This window comes from Pseudorca crassidens, chromosome 14 (genome assembly GCF_039906515.1).
Source record: "Pseudorca crassidens isolate mPseCra1 chromosome 14, mPseCra1.hap1, whole genome shotgun sequence".
NCBI classification, from domain to species: domain Eukaryota; kingdom Metazoa; phylum Chordata; class Mammalia; order Artiodactyla; family Delphinidae; genus Pseudorca; species Pseudorca crassidens.
Window position 1 is genome coordinate 14,586,659 of NC_090309.1, and position 17,345 is coordinate 14,604,003.

The 17,345-nt window shown below is 48.6% G+C and overlaps 1 protein-coding gene across 4 annotated transcripts in view; it reads left to right on the forward strand.

The window, feature by feature from the left end:
* Positions 1 to 17,345, forward strand: part of ST3GAL5 (ST3 beta-galactoside alpha-2,3-sialyltransferase 5) — a 49,988-nt gene that overhangs the window by 7,724 nt on the left and 24,919 nt on the right. For all 4 annotated transcript variants that reach the window (XM_067704488.1, XM_067704489.1, XM_067704490.1 and 1 more), the window contains exon 2: positions 15,518 to 15,641. In XM_067704488.1, the coding sequence (XP_067560589.1) occupies positions 15,518 to 15,641 (124 nt within the window). The remainder of the gene's footprint in view (positions 1 to 15,517; positions 15,642 to 17,345) is intronic.

Consider the following 17,345-nt stretch of genomic DNA (forward strand, 5'->3'; position numbering starts at 1 on the left):
CCCCTGGCTGCGGTGGTCACAGCAGCCCCTTGACCACTCCGTCCCGTCGCCTCCTACATCCCAGTGTGAGCTCTCCGCCCCCCTGCTTAAGAACCACTTAAGGCCGCTTCCTCCTCTGGGGCCAGTTGGGAGGGCCTGGTTCCTTCTTTGTCACATCTTCTGCCACTTTCCCCCAGGTCCCCTGTGACCTGGCCTGAGCAGCCCTCTCTGGGCATCTTGACATGTCCTTCCTTCCATCCAGAGTGCCTGCTCTCTCTTCTTTCTGTCTCTGAGGTCTTGCCTATCCCTCAAAGATCCGTTTACACATCATGTCCTCAGGGAGGCCTCCTTGATTTCGTCTGATGGAGCTAGTGGTCCCTTGGCCCGGGGCTCTCCAGGTTCCTCTGTTATTTGGCATTTTGAGTAGTTAACTATTTTTTGCTTTCCCTAGCTGGGTTTTTCATTTCAAGAGAAAGGCTGTGTCTTAGTTTTCTTTATATTCCCAGTGCTTGGTGTATGCTTATTAAATGTCTGTTTAAAGGACTATTAGGTGAACAAAGGAAATTATACAGCAGTACAGACCAGCCCTCCCCAGCTGGGGCTCTACAAGAGAATTAAGCCCTAATGCGCTAAGGTCACCATTGTATACTATGAATGAACTTCTCTCCTGTGCTTCTGGAGTGATTCTAGTTATATACCATCCTTGGGAGAATTAAGAAAATAGACACTCAGGGACTTCCCTGGCGGTCTAGTGGTTAAGACTTCACACCTTCCAGGGCAGTGGGTGAGGGTTTGATCCCTGGTCAGGGAGCTAGGATCCCACATGTCTCGCAGCTGGAAAACCAAAACGTAAAACAGAAGTAATATTGTAACAAATTCAATGAAGACTTTAAAAATGGTCCACGTCAAAAAAAAAAAAATCTTGAAAGAAAATAGACACTCAAATCCTTTTCTGTAGGGCTTAATCTCCAGTGGACCCAGCCTGAAGAGGGCTAGTATAGGTAATATGATCCCAAACCTGATAAAATATACATACGCCAAGAGGAAAGGCAGATGGAATATAGACCAGAATGTTAGCAGTGGATATCACTGCACTGTAGTGTAACGACCGGTGTGTGATTTCAAAATGTTCTCTCTGAAGTTTCTAACTTTGCGATAACAGAGTTGTTGTTGTTGTTGTTTTTAACGTTTCTTGAATAATCCAACTCGGAGTTCCTAAACCTGATTGTGCTTTAATATAAGGCAAGGGAGAGTTGGAGTTTTGTTTTTGAATATAGCTCCCTGTGCCATGCCACAGCGGACCAGAAATCACCGAGCTGACCCCTCAGCATTGCCCCTGGAGAACCAGGCCTCCACAGGAGGATGGGCAGCTGTCAGCCCTCTGAACCTGGGTGTTGCCACTGGACACTTGTAAATGAACGGCTGTGTCCAGCAGGCATGACTCAACGTAAGAGAAAATAGCACAGTCATAGGCACTCATGGTATACTCTCCAAAGCAAATCTAGAGGTGTTTTTTTCTTAATAGCAAAGAGTGAACACACCTTGTGGTTATTTGAATTAAGTCTGGTAGAGGCGTCTCAATGCTACGTCTTGCTCATCAGCTACTGCTTCAACCAGCCCTGGATTTTTTTCCTGAACTTTGACCTTGCTTGACCTCACACAGAATTGTATCCTTATCCTGGGTGCTGAAACCAGTAGATTGGATGAGGAACAGGGTAATTACTTAGTCTCTAAGTATCTCCCATCAAGTTACTTATTAATTACAAAGGGAAAAGAGTAACTTGACAGTAGTTAAACTTGCCTTACACAGCTTTTTTTTTTTTTTTTTTTTTTGCGGTACGCGGGCCTCTCACTGTTGTGGCCTCTCTTGCTGCAGAGCACAGGCTCCGGACGCGCAGGCTCAGCAGCCATGGCTCAGGGGCCCAGCCGCTCCGCGGCATGTGGGATCTTCCCGGACCGGGGCACGAACCCGTGTCCCCTGCATCAGCAGGCGGACTCTCAACCACTGCGCCACCAGGGAAGCCCTACAGCAATATTCTTGTCGCACAACCTCTGCAGGTGCCCCTTCAGCCAATCTGTCACACAACTGCCAGTAACTAAAACCTAGAGCTGATGCTTTGACGTCCTTGCTCAAAGCCTTTTAATGTTTCCCTGCTGTTTAGAGAATATACCCCAACACATCACCATGGTAGACAAGGCCTTCCAGAAGCTCATTCCTGTAGACAGCTGTTCTTCCATCACTTCCTGTCAATACTCAATGCCTGAGAACCACGGGACTGAGCTGTCATTGGTTTCCATTCTTCTGTTCTCAACACCTTTTTACGAAGCATATCCCCCTCCCCTCCCACTCTCTTCATCTGGCTACCTCCAATGTGTCGTTTAAGATTCAGCTCAAGTGTCCCATCATCCTCGTCACCCGAGGATGGGGCTAGACCCCCTCCTCTACTCTCCCATGGTTCTCTTGGATGGCTTCATCACTGCTTTCATCACACAGCTGTATAACCAACTGCTTTGTGTGTGTCTCCTCTACTGGAAGGCAGGGGCCGTATCTCCTTCATCCTTGTATTCCAAATGCAGGGTACGTAGTAGGTGCTCAAGAAACGTTCCTTCCGTAACCAAATAAAAAGTTTGCGTTGGCACGGTAGGTCTGTACTGGACCAGTTGGCATGCAATGTTGCAGCATACAAAATGAGTTCACTTATTTCCCTTCATTTTATCATTGCAAGGACAGGGGATGAGCAGGCCATACAATGCCCATTATAGATGAGAAATTGAGGCTCGGGGAACCTAAGTGGTATATCTGGTGTCAGACGTCTTTTACATGGTAAAGCTCTCTCTCTCTCTCAGACCTGGATCTTCTGACTTGTGGTCCAAGTCTTTCTCTCTGACAGATTTCAGTCCTGACTTTTGCTGGTTGGCTAAGTGTTGGGGGTGAACTTCACGGAGAGCAGGTGTTTTGTTCATTTTGTCCACTGTTCTTCAAATGCCTAGAACCCATGGTAGGTACTGAATACACATTTGTTGAATTAATTAATTCATGAGTTAGTGAATGCCAGCCTGAAGTCAAGTTTTGTTGGTTGCAGTGGGGAAGCCAAGCATTTGAGAATTCAATAACAGTGTATGAAAGAGATATCAAACTATCCCTCAGTTCTAGAGACAGTAGGTAGAAAGAGAGCACTTTCTCTCCTGAACCAGATCATAGGATGTCTGTAGGGTCTCTCAGAGCTGAAGTCCATGACATTCCACCCTCCCTGAGCAGGTGAGAAGAAGCGTTAGCTGGCGGTCAGCTTCTACCACACCAGGAGTGGGGTTCTTGGAAAGGTATTATCCCTCCCAACTGTCAGGACTGGGGCTGGAGCTCATTGCCTTCCAAGAATGTGACTGATGGCAAATTCAAGTTCAAAAGAAGATTGGATTTCAAGGCAACTGGAAGCTATTCTGTCAAAGCAAAGTTTTACAGGGAGAGTTTCTTCCTGTCTCCTCTCTTCTCCTCCCCCCACCCCCAGGGCTTGTGGAGACCTGAAAAAGAACACACAGTGCTCAACTGTTTCCCTAATTGAGAAAAGGAGAGACAGAAAACCAGGCTCTGGACTCATTCACGAGCCCAGGGAAGATCCAAGAAGTGCATCTCCCTGGGTGCCTTGGTTACTTGCATTGAGTCCAACATGGTGACCAGTGGATGCCTAGGCTGGGCCTGAGCACTGTGTCCAGCACTCAGCATCCTCTCTCAGGAAAAGAGACCTTTACCACGCTGTTGACTGTAATGGAAAAAGAAGGGGCCACTAAGAACAAATTGAAATCTTACGTGCGTGCAGAACTTTTCCAGTTTACTATCCCAACAATACCGGGAAGCAATTACACAGGTGCAGATGAGACATCTGGGACCAAGAGAGGTGAAAGGTCATGGTCACACTGCCAGCCGACGGTAGTGCAGGCTTGAAGCACGCCCTTGATGGAAGACAGCCACCAATGCCTGAGTACCTCTTCCGTGCCTGGGACACGTCTAAGCACTTTCATGTATTAGGCATCTCATGTTCATAGCAACACTATGAAGTAGATGCTACTTTTATTTCCATTTCATAGAGGAGGAAACAGAAGCTCAGAAACATGAAGCAAATTGCCGTTAATAGTGGAGCCAGAATCCGTTTTTTTTGTTTTTTGTTTTTTTTTTTGCGGTACGCGGGCCTCTCACTGTTGTGGCCTCTCCCGTTGCAGAGCACAGGCTCCGGACGCGCAGGCTCAGCGGCCATGGCTCACGGGCCCAGCCGCTCCATGGCATGAGGGATCCTCCCGGACCGGGGCACGAACCCGTGTCCCCTGCATCGGCAGGTGGACTCTCAACCACTGCGCCACCAGGGAAGCCCGAGGAGGCGACTTTTGAATAAAAACCAGGATAAAGATGGTGCGGGAGGGAGCCTTCTGGAAGAGGGGCAGAGGGAACCACCAGTGAAGACCCTGAAGTGGAAGTGGGGATGGCCTCCCCACCCCTTGAGGAAGAGCAGGAGGCCTGCTAGGCTGAAGCAGAGAGAAGAGGCGAGTGAGGAGAGTGCAGGGACGGGGAGAGGGCTCCAGATTTGACACTGCAACAGTCGATGTCCTGTTAATATCTTTTGTCACTTCAGTAAAGCCTTGGAGAAATACCATCTGCAGTTGCCGGGCATGTTCTCATTTTGGAAAATGTTTACGTACTGTGAGGGCTCAGTTAATTGCCTTGAACAATTTTAAACATATAAAAAGCAGGCGATTGAATGATAGTCATCATGTATTCTCCGCATTGGAGCTATACCAGTTGATTAGAAGTAGATTAAAAAGCATACCTCAGAATCATCTTGCAGTTGCTTGCCTCTTGGTAGGTGGTCAAAATTAGTAGAGTGTAGACTACATATTCGCAGAGCAACACTTTTATTTGCTTTCTCAGAAGACAGGTCCTCATAATTTTGTGCAGTTTGCAGGAGGATCTGAAAATCTTTAGGCTGAGATCTGTTGTTAATCGCAGCTGTGAGAAGCTTGCTGGAGAGCAAGGGTTCCTAAAGGGCCATACCCACAGAACTCGGGGGAACGTGCTTAAAATGCACATCTGGTGTCCTCACCTGGTCCTGCCAGGTGGGAAATTCTGGGGATGTTACAGCAGCAAGTGGTTCTTGTGCGTGGTCAGGTTGGAGAACCGCAGGCTGAGACGGGTGGAGGCATTGATCAATTAAATTGAACAAAGAAGCTTTGGGGAGATGTCTGAGCGTGATCTCAGCATCAGTGCTCTCACCAGCACTTTTGTTGTGGTTTTGACATCATGGGTGAAATCTCACATTCCTAAAATAGAAATGAGACACTGCCTACCCAGCAGAAATAGGAAGGTCCCATATAGCAGAGGTTTGCACCCTTTGCCGGTGGGCATGGACTGAGATGGTTAAGGTGATCTGCTTGAGTTGCATGGATCCAGGAGTGAAAGCGGTCCTTCCTCCCCCATGCACACCTGTGAACCCGCCTCAGCAGGCTGGTGTGTGAATGCAGGGCTGTGCCTGCCAGTTGGTTCCTGTTCCATTGTACACATGAGAACACGACCACGTATCTTGCTGAATCAGGATTTTCTGAGCTTATGCAACCCAAACCAAATCTAGAAAAAGATTGGATACCGAAGGTCAAGTAACATCAATTTTCAGCCCACAGTCTTTGATTTTCAGTTTTTGCATTGTTTAATTACCTGCAATCCTTTAAAAACTACAGCAGTATTGAGATTTTAATATATATAGAGACTTTATCCCAATGGGTAAAGTCAGGGGCGATTTTGTCCTCCAGGGGATGTTTGGCAAGGTCAGAAGACATTTTTGGTTGTCACAACTGGGAGAGAGGGCAAGGACCAGAGATGCTAGCAGCATCTAGTGGGTGGAGGCCAGGGATGCTGTGAAACATCCCACAGTGCACAAGACAGCCTCCCTGCCTCCTACAACGAGGAATTACCCAGCCCCAAATGTCAGTAGTGCCGAGGCAGAGGAACCCTGCAAGCGATCAACTCCATGCCTCTTATCTGTGTTATATGTTAGGATTCTAAGCGAGTGTTCCTGTTTGAAACACAAAAAGAGTTCCACGGCTGAAACTGGTTTGAAATTAGCCACCTAGATTATATGAGGATGCCTGTCAGCTTGGTTGGACAGGGAGCACAGGTCACCAAGACTCTGTGAGCCCCAGATAAGGCCCTGGCTGGTGTGCTTTTGAACTTTTCCAACGAGACCATCTTCCCCCCGCCACTTCTCCTTCCTGTTGGCTGGGGGCAGAAGAAAGTTTAGTTTAGAACTTCACTCTGACCCACTGCTTCCCAGCTTCCGGGCCCTAGCCCCGTGGCTTTGGTGATAGTACCTGTGGGTGGGCTTTGGGGAGGCCACCGTGCCTGTGTCTGCGCTGGATGTCAGGCACCACACTTGTGAACAGCCTCCTTTCCTGAAGCCCTCCCCACGCAGTTGGAGTCACGTTCCTGTTGTCATTTCCCTGGACCTCGGGTTTCTAGAAAGCGGGGACTGAATCCATTTCATCTTGGCATTCCCACAGAGCATGTTGGAGGAACTGATGAAATTAGAAGTCACCCTTTTTTCTGTGTACAGTGGGGGCACCCATATTACTTTTTTAGGTTAAAGCGATCCAAAATGCATTTTGTTTTAGGAACTGTTGTGCTCCTTTCTTAAATAGTTGAATTTCCGGAGCGTTATGGAACCCAGGCTTGGAACTGTCACAGCAGAGTCACAGATTTTACTTGAGGTTTCCTTTTCTGATTTCCAGCAGCACCTCCTGTGCTTCTTCCTCACCTCTCCAACCCCTAGAAGGCTCTGCCTTTTGTTCTTCGCCTTGGAGATCTAATCTCTTTAGAACAGCCTTAATTGTTCCTTTATCTAAACAGCCCCAGGCCCTTATCTCGCTGTGGCTGGCCCTGCTGCTGATTTAGAGATTCCCTCTCTCCTCCTTCATTACTGGCAGAATCCTAATTTTGTGTGGAAGCAGCTTGCCCAATTTGTGAAAAGCTCCTGGCCAACTTTGCAGCTGGGGGTAGTCACGTGACGCAGTTCTGGCTAACAAGATAGAATTGGAAGCCTGTCAGGGATTTCCGGGGAAGTTTTTCCTTTCCTGATGGGGGTGCCTCCCCTTCCTCTCTGGCTCATCCCTCTTCTCCTTCCTGCTTGGAGTTTGGAGCAGAGGCTGGTGGGAGCCAGGGACAGGGACAGCTTTGCAGAGCCACTGCGCCTGTTCTGTAAGAAAAACACACGCCTGGGGAATTCCCTGGCAGTCTAGTGGTTAGGACTTCAAACATCCACTGCAGGGGGTACGGGTTTGATCCCTGGTTGGGGAACTAAGATCCCGCATGCCTCGCGGCATGGCCAAAAAAAAGAAAGAAAGAAAAAAAGACACCCCCAGTTGGCTGAAAGCCTCGGCTGGTGCCCAGGTTTCTGTTACGTGCGACCAAGTGCACCCCTGACTGATACTCCAGCTTAGATCCCTCCCCAGGGCTCCAAGCTGGCATTTATCAGCCTAATGGCCCACTGGCACTGGGGACTCCGCAAGGGCACACGTCCTCCTTGTGACCTCCCTGACACTTGAGTTCTCCTCCCGCCCGCCTGCTTGCCACATCTGACCTGCCTCAAGCCCTGTCTCTTATGCAGCTGGAAGCCCTTCCTGCCCGCCTGGCCACAGCATGGGGGCTGGGGCACAGGGTCTGCTGCTGAGACCAGTCCCGTCTCTGGCTCTCCCCCTCCACCCCGTCCCTGCTGCCTCCCCGGCGACTCTCTTCCACATCTCATGACCCCCCTGAATAAAATCTTCAAGGGCTTCTCATGATCGTCCGTGACCTTCTGCCATCACCCATATGTTGACCCTGCTGACCCAATGACCTGTCTTAGGTCAGGTTCCCTAGAAGCAGAGCCTGGAACAGGAATTGTGGTCTCAGCTGCTCCCCCAGGGAGCTCTGGAGCTTGAATTGCTCTCCAGGGTAATCCCAGGCCTTTTGTCCCCCTGTCAATCAATCGTTGGCTGGGGACAGAGGACAGATCCTCAGAGAAGGGGGCAGCGGTGTGCTGTCAGCAGTCAACACGCACAGCCGAGATGTGGCACCAGCCCTGGGGTGTCCAACGAGACCACAGTATTGCCCTTAACGCCTGCCTGTGCCCACACCCCAGGCCATACTTTCGCAGCTGTACCTGGTCACTCGCTCTCCAGACTCCCCAGGCCTCTGCTTTGCTCATTCCTTCTGCCCACGGGGTGGGTCTCCCCTCCTCACCCAGCCCCCTCTGCTCCTGCTGTAGCTGGGTGTGTTATCCTTGGCACTGGGAGGTGTTTAATCTCTGCGCATTCCAAAGCCGTCTCCCCCTGAGGCAGGCTTTCTGTCTTGTCTCCTGTCCTCCTTTATCAAGTACAGTTATTCATCTAAAACATAAAATCCAAGCATGATTTCAGTGACTGTCTTCTCCACTTTCCCGTGGATGGCGTGTCACTTGTACCAGTAGAGGTTCACAGGAGAGAATCAGTCTCGGACCTGCCAAGAAAGGCTGGCTGGAGGGAGGGGCGTTCTGGGGAGTCCAGGCCGCATTTCCAGCTGCATCCTGGGCGTCTTTGTCGAGTTATTTATCATCTCAAGTTCTTCACATCATCATCACTAAACCACAAAAATTATTGCTTTCCATAACCGGGACCCAGGTTGATCTTTGCCTGCTTCTTTTTGGCGCTAGTCTTCATCATTTCTTTTTTTTTTTTTTTTGCGGTACGTGGGCCTCTCACTGTTGTGGCCTCTCCCGTCGCGGAGCACAGGCTCCGGACGCGCAGGCTCAGCGGCCACGGCTCACGGGCCCAGCCGCTCCGCGGCATGTGGGATCCTCCCGGACAGGGACATGAACCCACGTCCCCTGCATCGGCAGGCGGACTCTCAACCACTGCGCCACCAGGGAAGCCCCTTCATCATTTCTTGATCGATCTCTGTCCTCGTCCCGTCCTCTTCCTCACCAGGATGGGCCTCAGGCTCCCTTTCCACCCGAGCGTCCAGTGTCGTGCCCCGCTGTCCCCGGACAGCCTAGGGTGAGGCTTCCTTCTCTCTTGCTGTGAAGTCCTTCTCAAGACACCTTCCACCTTGAAGGGCATATGCTCTTCCGGCTGCCGTGTTAATATCTAAGCTCTACCTGCTCATCTTCCCAGATTGTCTGCTCCAGCTGTGTCAGTTTATTTACTGCTTTGTCAGTTTCAGGTTTTTGTTAATAATCTGTGCTTTGGCATGCCTTTATTATTAAAAAAATAAAGAACCAGAAAAACCTTCACATACAGGCGTACCCACCTAATTCCAATATCTACCCTGCCTAAGTACCCCCGGTGGAAGGGCGTGGACCTGGACACGGATAGATGTTGGTTGAAAATTTCAGCTCCCTACTTGTCTGTGTGTGACCTTCGGCAGGTTAAATGCAGATAGCAATTCAAAAAAGCAGGTGTTTGGGTTTTTTTAAAGATTGATTGATGTGGCAGCATCGGGTCTTAGTTGCGGCACGTGGGATCTTTGTTGTGGCATGCGGGCTTCTCTAGTTGTGGTGCGAGGGCTCCAGAGCGGGTGGGTTCAGTAGTTGCGGCGTGCAGGCTTAGTTGCCCCGTGGCATGTGGGATCTTAGTTCCCTGACCAGGGATCGAACCTGCGTCCCCTGCATTGGAAGGTGGATTCTTAACCACTGGACCACCAGGGAAGTCCCCAAAGAAGGTGTTTTTCGGATTTAATGATATCATGTGTAGGCTTATTCCTCCCAATAAATATTAATGTCCTACCCTCTCTGGCACCAGTAATTGGCTCTACAGTTAATCTGACAGTTTGTCATGTACTGCTTTGCAGCGTCTGTTGTATTCTTATCTTGGATGGTTAAGTCTTAATTTGAAAACGTTAGTGCCAGTTCTACAAGTGGACTGAAGGCCTGGACCTTGCCTTAGTATTTCTTCATCAGGGCCTTAATAAGAATGATTTCTTCATCAGGTATACAGGCACTTGAGAAGCATCTGTGACAGTTTTACCTGTGAGTAGAAATATATATTTTGAAAGCCAGGCCTTTTCTTCGTAGAAAGGGTTAGTGGAGGCTCTTACTCTGGCAGTCTGAATGAAAGGAGGGACACATCTATGAGCCTTGGGACCCTAGCACTTAGAAGGAGGTGGTAGGGGACGAGCTGCCCGTGAAGGAAATGGAGAAGCAGAGCCAGGAGAGTGCCACGGGACAGATGGTGATGGCTTGCCAACACACGTCCTGGGAGGAATGCCTGAAACCAGCATCACCTCTGAAACCTCATAAGAAGCTTGAGTATTTATTCAGTAAATACGTATTAGTTGCCTGTTGTGTGCCCCTTACCATCCTAGGCACTGGGAACTCAGTGGTGAGCAAAACAAAGACCCCTGCTTTCATGGAGTCTACATTCCGGTGGCGAAGACGAGAGATAAATGTACATTAAAAAGACAGAAATGATGTGTAACACGTCTCATGATGATAAGCGTTTTAATTGCACTTTTCATTGCAACCCGTCCTCCACCAAACAGCACATTAAAGACAAAAGCAATGAATGGACACAGTGCAGATGGTGTAGAGATGATCATGACTAGAAATACGTAAACCCCAGGTTCTCCGAGGGAGCATCTTAAGGCCACCCAGCCGTACGTCAACAGCACGTGTATGAAGATGACTCTGCTTGGCCCTCCTTTTGTCGTGTTGAATCCATATGGTCCCTTCTAAATTGGAAGAAGACATTCCAACCCAAGTAGGAGGATTCACTGACTTCACGGGAAATCAAATTCTCCTGCCTTGAGTATGTGCACCCTAGAACATGATTATAGGTATATAGACATAATTTTTTACAGACCTGCTTTTTTCTTGCAGTATCTTTCTGTGCCAATAAATGTATGGACCGAATACCTTGAGTGCTTCTCAGACTTTAACGTTCGTATGAATCCTGTGATTCAGCAGATGGAGGGGGCAGTGCTGAGACTTTGCAAGTCTAACCTGCTCCCAGCTGATGCTGAGGCTGTGGCCACAGATTGCACTTCCTGTAGCAAAGGCTTTAACAACTGCAGAGTATTCTAAGTGGTTTGCACCATAATTTACCAACAAATTCCCCTGCTGCTCGACATGTTAGATGTTTCAGTAGAGTTTACACTTTACTCTTTGCTCTTAGAATTGCTGTTAACATTCAGTTTTAGTTTTAATCTTAAATATCATTGGGAAAGTACACTTGTGGGGGGGGGGAGTTTATCTTGTTTGATAACAGGCCATAGGCGAGTCATGCACATTCCATTCAATGTGGGATGTCTCTTAAGGGCCTGCTGTGTGCCAAGCCCTATCCTAGGTGTTAGGGTTACAAAGATGAGCAGAGCCCTGGCCCTGCGGCTCAGTCCTCCAGGTGCTTGCAGAAAGGTAGAGGAGACCCCAAATGTACACAGAACATTTCAGTTCATAAACAGAGATGGGGAAGTGCCCAGGGACAGTTATGGTGTTGAAAATGATCTTCACAGAGAAGGAGAAGGGTTTAAGGGTGAAAGGAGACACTTCACCAGGCAGATCGTTGGTGGGGGGATTCCCACCAGGATTCCAGACGGAGCGTGCATCTGTACAAAGGCACGGAGGCAACAGTGTGGCACATCCAGGCTTCTAACAGTACTTCTTTGTGGCTAGAGTGTAACAGACAAGGTGTCACCTGACGTCACAGCACCTGAGATGAGCTGGGAGCCAGTAAGCAGGTACACGGAAAGATGGCTTTGAAGGGACAAAACTGAGACAGGGGAGTCTGGGTAAGTGACCTCCACTAAGAGAATGTCCGTGGGCCCGGGAAGTTCAGGAAGGTGTGATCGAGAGGCCCTGGGGATTGATTGAGCCTGGGGTTGCCAGGGAGAAGTCTGGGGTCAACCTGCAGGTTTGGACTTAGATGACTGAGTAGATGGTACAGCTACCAAATGATGGGAGAAAAGAGTCTGCTTTGTGATTTTGTTTGAGGAGAAGATAGCAGGCAGGTCGTTAGCTAGACAGGTCTGAGCTGGGTGAGAGGCCTGCAGAGGGTGATGGATTTGGGGTCTGATCCCTTGAGGAGGTGAGTAAAAGGCAAGTGGTGAACCTTGTCGTGAATATACGTGAGCGAGGAGGAAATGGTGCTGAGGGTGGGAACCGGGACCCTGGGGTCCTGCACCGTGTGTAGGGGAGTTTACCGTTGCAGGGGTCGGGAGGGAAGCGTGGTTCTAAGGCACCCGGCGTGGTGCGCAGACCGAGTGAAGGAGCGGCTGGGCCGTCAGGGTGGGGAGGAGAGGCCGGTGAAGGAAGCTGGGCGTTTAGAAAGGGGCTGGGGAGAGAGAGACTGACCGGGACCTGACTGGGTGAGTGCAGGAGGGGCTTTGGGAGGACGCTGCCTCTCCAGAGATCCCCAGGAAGGGACATGGATACGATTGAAGACAGGCCCCTGATGGGGCTGGAGCGGAAACCTGTGGCCAGAAGTGAGAGTGCCTAAAGGATGCAGATGTCTTAAAGCCCTGTCAGATAGTTGTATAAAATGCTTGTCACTTCCCTCTCTGTGTAACAGTGGCAACAGCCAGCACTGAGGTAGTGCTTCTTATGTGCAACCACCATTCCCACATGAATCCTGGGAGGTGGGTAATATTGGACTCATTTTCCAGATGGGGAAACTGAGCTCCAAGAGTTAGAGGCAGTCGCCCCAGACTTCTCAGGTGGCAGGTGGAGGAGCTGAGCCTAGGGGTCTCTCCTGAGATCCCCTCCAGTGTGATAGGAAAAACAAAACAAAAACATAACTGTCTTTTTCTTTTCTTTTGTATCTCTCTCTCTCTTTTTTTTTTTTTTTTTTTGAGCGTTTGAATGATCCATGAGTGTGTCGTGTGGCAGTAGTGGTGAGAAGAGGAAGGAGTCCAGGACTGTAGACCCTCCTCTCACCTCCAGAACCTCTTCCTGTTTGGTTCCACTTTCCTAAAAGTAGCAGAAGAGAGTCATCTGATGTCCCAGTCCGTATCCAGCAGGAAACCAGAAACCATGGAGATATGAAAGGCTGCCCCCTCCCTTTGCCTTCCAGTTTTCCACGCAGACAGCACACAATCACAGTTCCTCAGGAAGCTGGGTGGCACAAGAGGGAGTCTGGGAATGCAGTTTGCAGGCTTGCGGCCTGAGTGGCAGAGCAGATGAGAAAGAGGGGGCAGAGTAGAGCCCGGAGCCCACAGCGCCATCCAGCGCGCCAGCCGTGGGCAAGGGTGGGATCCCGGTTCTAATACCACCGTCTGCTTTGTTCTCGGGAGGTCCACGCGGGTATGAAGTGTCATTCTGGTCATAAAAACATGGGCATCATAGACTCTTCCTTTTTATAGATGGCCTGGTCATAGGCAGCCCCCTAGGACCCACCACTTGGCTGACTGTGCATCTAAGTAACCACGAAGTTGTGGTGATTGAAAACCTTCCAGGGTCTCAGTTGATCTCGCTTCTCCTTTAAGAATTCAGTAGATTCTTCAGCAGAGGTTTGCTAGTGAGGCCCTTGGCTCAGTTTTTTGAAACTACTCAAATGGAGTGATGCAAGTCTATGAAAATTCTTGTACTCTAGTGTTACACAGTTAAAATTGCAGTTGAGGGAGAGTGTTTACAGTAGCAAGAAATCAAATACTTGGATGTCAATTTGATAAAAGATTTTTTTTTCAAAGAAAATGGCACAGCACTAATGGGGGAAATGAAGTGAATAATGAGGTATAACTTTCTCCTGGCTTCAAGACTAAGTATAGTAAAGACATTATTTCTTGAATTAATATGTAAATATCATAACACAATCGGTGCCTGTATTAGCTGGGATTTAATTAACAGTTGCTTCAACAAGATGGAGGGTTATTTCTCCGTCATGTAAGAGTCCAGAGGCAGGCAGTCTAAGGTGGATTGGCAGCTCTGTCCTTGGGCTGGTCCAGGGACCCGGGCCCCTTCTCTCTTGTTGCTCCTCCATCCCTTGGGTGACATGCTGCGTGGTCCAAACTGGCTCATCAAGTGTCAGTATTTCAGCCAGCAGGAAGGGGGATAAAGGAGAAAAGGGCGTATGCCAAGGAAAGCACCCTGAAAGTTCTCCGGGTCACTTTTGCTTGTATCCCATTGACTAGAACTTAGTCACAAGGCTGTACTTAGCTCCAAGGGTGGCTGAGAAATGTAGTCTTTTTTCTGGGAGGCCATGTGCCCAGCTAAAAATCCAGAGGAGAGAGGAAGGGGGAAACTGATATGAGGGGAGATGTTTTGATTTCTACTACAATACCCCTTGTAATATTGCTTAAAAATTGAAAATTTGAGAATAAAATTAATTCAAAAGAATAAGTAAGCAGGCATACAAGAGAACATAGGTATTTTTTAAAGAAAACCTCTTTTAAAGTTGCCATTAAAATTTTTTTAAACTGCTATGTTTTCTTTTTCTTTTTTTCTTAGTGTAACCCTTTTCCTCTCTTTTAATATACCACTTTCTTTTTAAACTTTTATTATCAAAAATTTCAAAAAGTTTTGAGAATTGTATAGTAAGCCCCACGTACCCATTGCCCAGATTCTACAGCAGTTTAAAGCTCAACTTGTGTCAGCTATTCCCACAAACACTTATCCCCTTCCTGGTTTTTTCTGAAGCAGATTTCATTTCTCCTGCTTCATCTGTAAATAGTTCCGTAAGTATCTCTAATAGTTAAAGACTCAACAAAAATTAGACTTTTAATTTTGGGATAGTTGTAGCGTCAAACACAGTTGTAAGAAATAACACAGATTACTCACTTTCCCCCCAATGGTAGCATCTTGCAAAACCGTAGAATAGCACAACTGGGACAGTGACAGGGGTACAGTCAAGATACAGAATATTTCCATCACCAAAAGGACCCCTCCTGTTGCCCTTCCATAGCCACTGCACCACCCCCTCCCTAACCCCTGACACCTAATCTGTTTACATTTCTGTAATTTTGTCATTTCAAGAATATTATATAAATGGAATCCTGCAACATGTAACCTTTTAGTATTGGCTCAGCATAATTGCCTCGAGATTCATCCAGTGGCGTGTATCAATCGGTCACTCATTTCTTTGGCTGAGTAGTATTTCGTGGTATGGCTATACCACATCAAAGCTCTTTAGGAGGGCTTCCCTGGTGGCGCAGTGGTTGAGAGTCCGCCTGCCGATGCAGGGGACGCAGGTTCGTGCCCCGGTCCGGGAAGATCCCACGTGCCGCGGAGCGGCTGGGCCCGTGGGCCATGGCTGCTGAGCCTGTGCCTCCGGAGCCTGTGCTCCGCAACGGGAGAGGCCACAACAGTGAGAGGCCCGCGTACCGCAAAAAAAAAAAAAAAAAAAAAAAAAAAAAAGCTCTTTAGGAAATTCCCTGGCGGTCCAGTGGTTAGGACTCAGCGCTTTCACTGCCAAGGGCCCAGGTTCAGTCCCTGGTCGGGGAACTAAGATCCCGCAAGCTGCGCAGAGAGGCCAAGATAAAAAAAAAAGCTCTTTAAAAGCATAATCTGCTGAACTCACTTTCCTCTTTCCCTTCTCCTGCCCTCTCCTCTCTTCACAGCAATGCCAAGCCAGTACAACCGTGTGAAGCTGAAAAGCGATTGCTCGCGGCCCTCCCTGCAATGGTACACCCGTGCTCAGAACAAGATGAGAAGACCCAGCTTGTTGTTAAAAGACATCCTCAAGTAAGCACGAGCCCTCAGGTTGCAAGACACCTCTGATTTGGGTCAACTGGGTAGAACTGGGGGAAAAATTCAGTGAGAACCCTGAAGATGGCTCTCATCCGCAGTCACCCTTGTTCAGGATCATTTAAAGGCACATCTGGGTTTCCCTGGTGGCGCAGTGGTTGAGAGTCCACCTGCCGATGCAGGGGACACGGGTTCGTGCCCCGGTCCGGGAAGATCCCACATGCCACGGAGCAGGTGGGCCCGTGAGCCATGGCCGCTGAGCCTGTGCGTCCGGAGCCTGTGCTCCGCAACGGGAGAGGCCACAACAGTGAGAGGCCCGCGTAACACACACACAAAAAAAAGAAATAAGGCACATCTGAGTCAAGGCTCAGAGCACAGGTGCTGTGGGCTCCTGCATCAGGCTGTGCTTGGAGGCAGCACAGCACCAGCCCGGGAGTCTCCAGGCTCCACAGCTTCCGGTGCACAGCCCTTCCAGCCGCTGCCTAGTGCAAGAGGGCTATCCCCTTTGCCTTTGCCATTTCCAGTGAATCTAAAAATACAGTTAATTAAAGTCCCCTACAGGCATTTGAATAACATTGAACATCAAACACTAAAAAGGATGAGAGGGGTACCAGCCAGGTCACCCGTACGTCCTAGTAAGAGATAGAATTGTTTTTTTGTTTTTTTAATATTTTATTGTATTTATTTATTTAATTTTGGCCACTCGGCAAGGCTTGTGGGATCTCAGTTCCCCGACCGAGGATTGAACCCAGGCCACTGCAGTGAAAGCACCCAATCCTAACCACTAGACCACCAGGGAACTCCCGAGATAGAATTGTTAAAGGAGGAACTTGTCCGTTTTACTTGGTACCAGCCAAACTAGGTGGTAAACTACCCTTTCTTTCATGGCGACAGGTAGAAATCCAACCCTGAAATCTAGCCTCCCATCTCATGTTACTAATTCGGGAGGTGTAGAAGAAGAAAGGTGGGAAAGGAAATGTATGTTAATAAACACTCAGATCATTTTCCATCTCCTTTTGTCATCAACCAGTAATTATCGAGGCCCCCATATGCCTGGCACCATGCTGGCCGCATGGGAGATAGACCTGGGCCCCGTGCTGCTTACAGTGTGGCCGAGACAGACTTGCAACCAGGAATTACAGAACAACGGAATCAGGGCTGTAGATTCTGGGCCTGCTTTTAACTTTTTCTTCCTTCCTTTTTTTTTTTTCTTTTCTGGCCACACCGCACAGCTTGTGGGATCATAGTTCCCCGATCAGGGATTGAACCCGTGCTCCCTGCATCTAAAGCTCGGAGTTCTAACCATTGGACCGCCAGGGAATTCCCCCTTTTTTTCTCTTATAATCAAAATAAGGGAATTATTAAAGCACTGAATATAATACCTTTTCTGGGACTGGAGAAAAGAATAGGTCATATTGCATTCACAATATTCAAAAGATGTTAAAGGTACTCAGTAAAACATCTTCCCATCCCTGCTCCCCACATTTCCTCTTTCCACTTAAAGATGACCAATATTAGCAGTCTTGTGTATGTAAGAAATACTGTGTGTGTGTATTCCCCTCCCCCGACCGTCTCTTTTTTATGCAAATGGTTGCATCCCATTCACTTAGCGTTGTATTTGATCCCAGAGAAGAATTAAGATGCTTGTCCAAGTTTTCATGGTAGAGTCTATTGAAATGAGAATCAAGAAGTCTTGAAAAC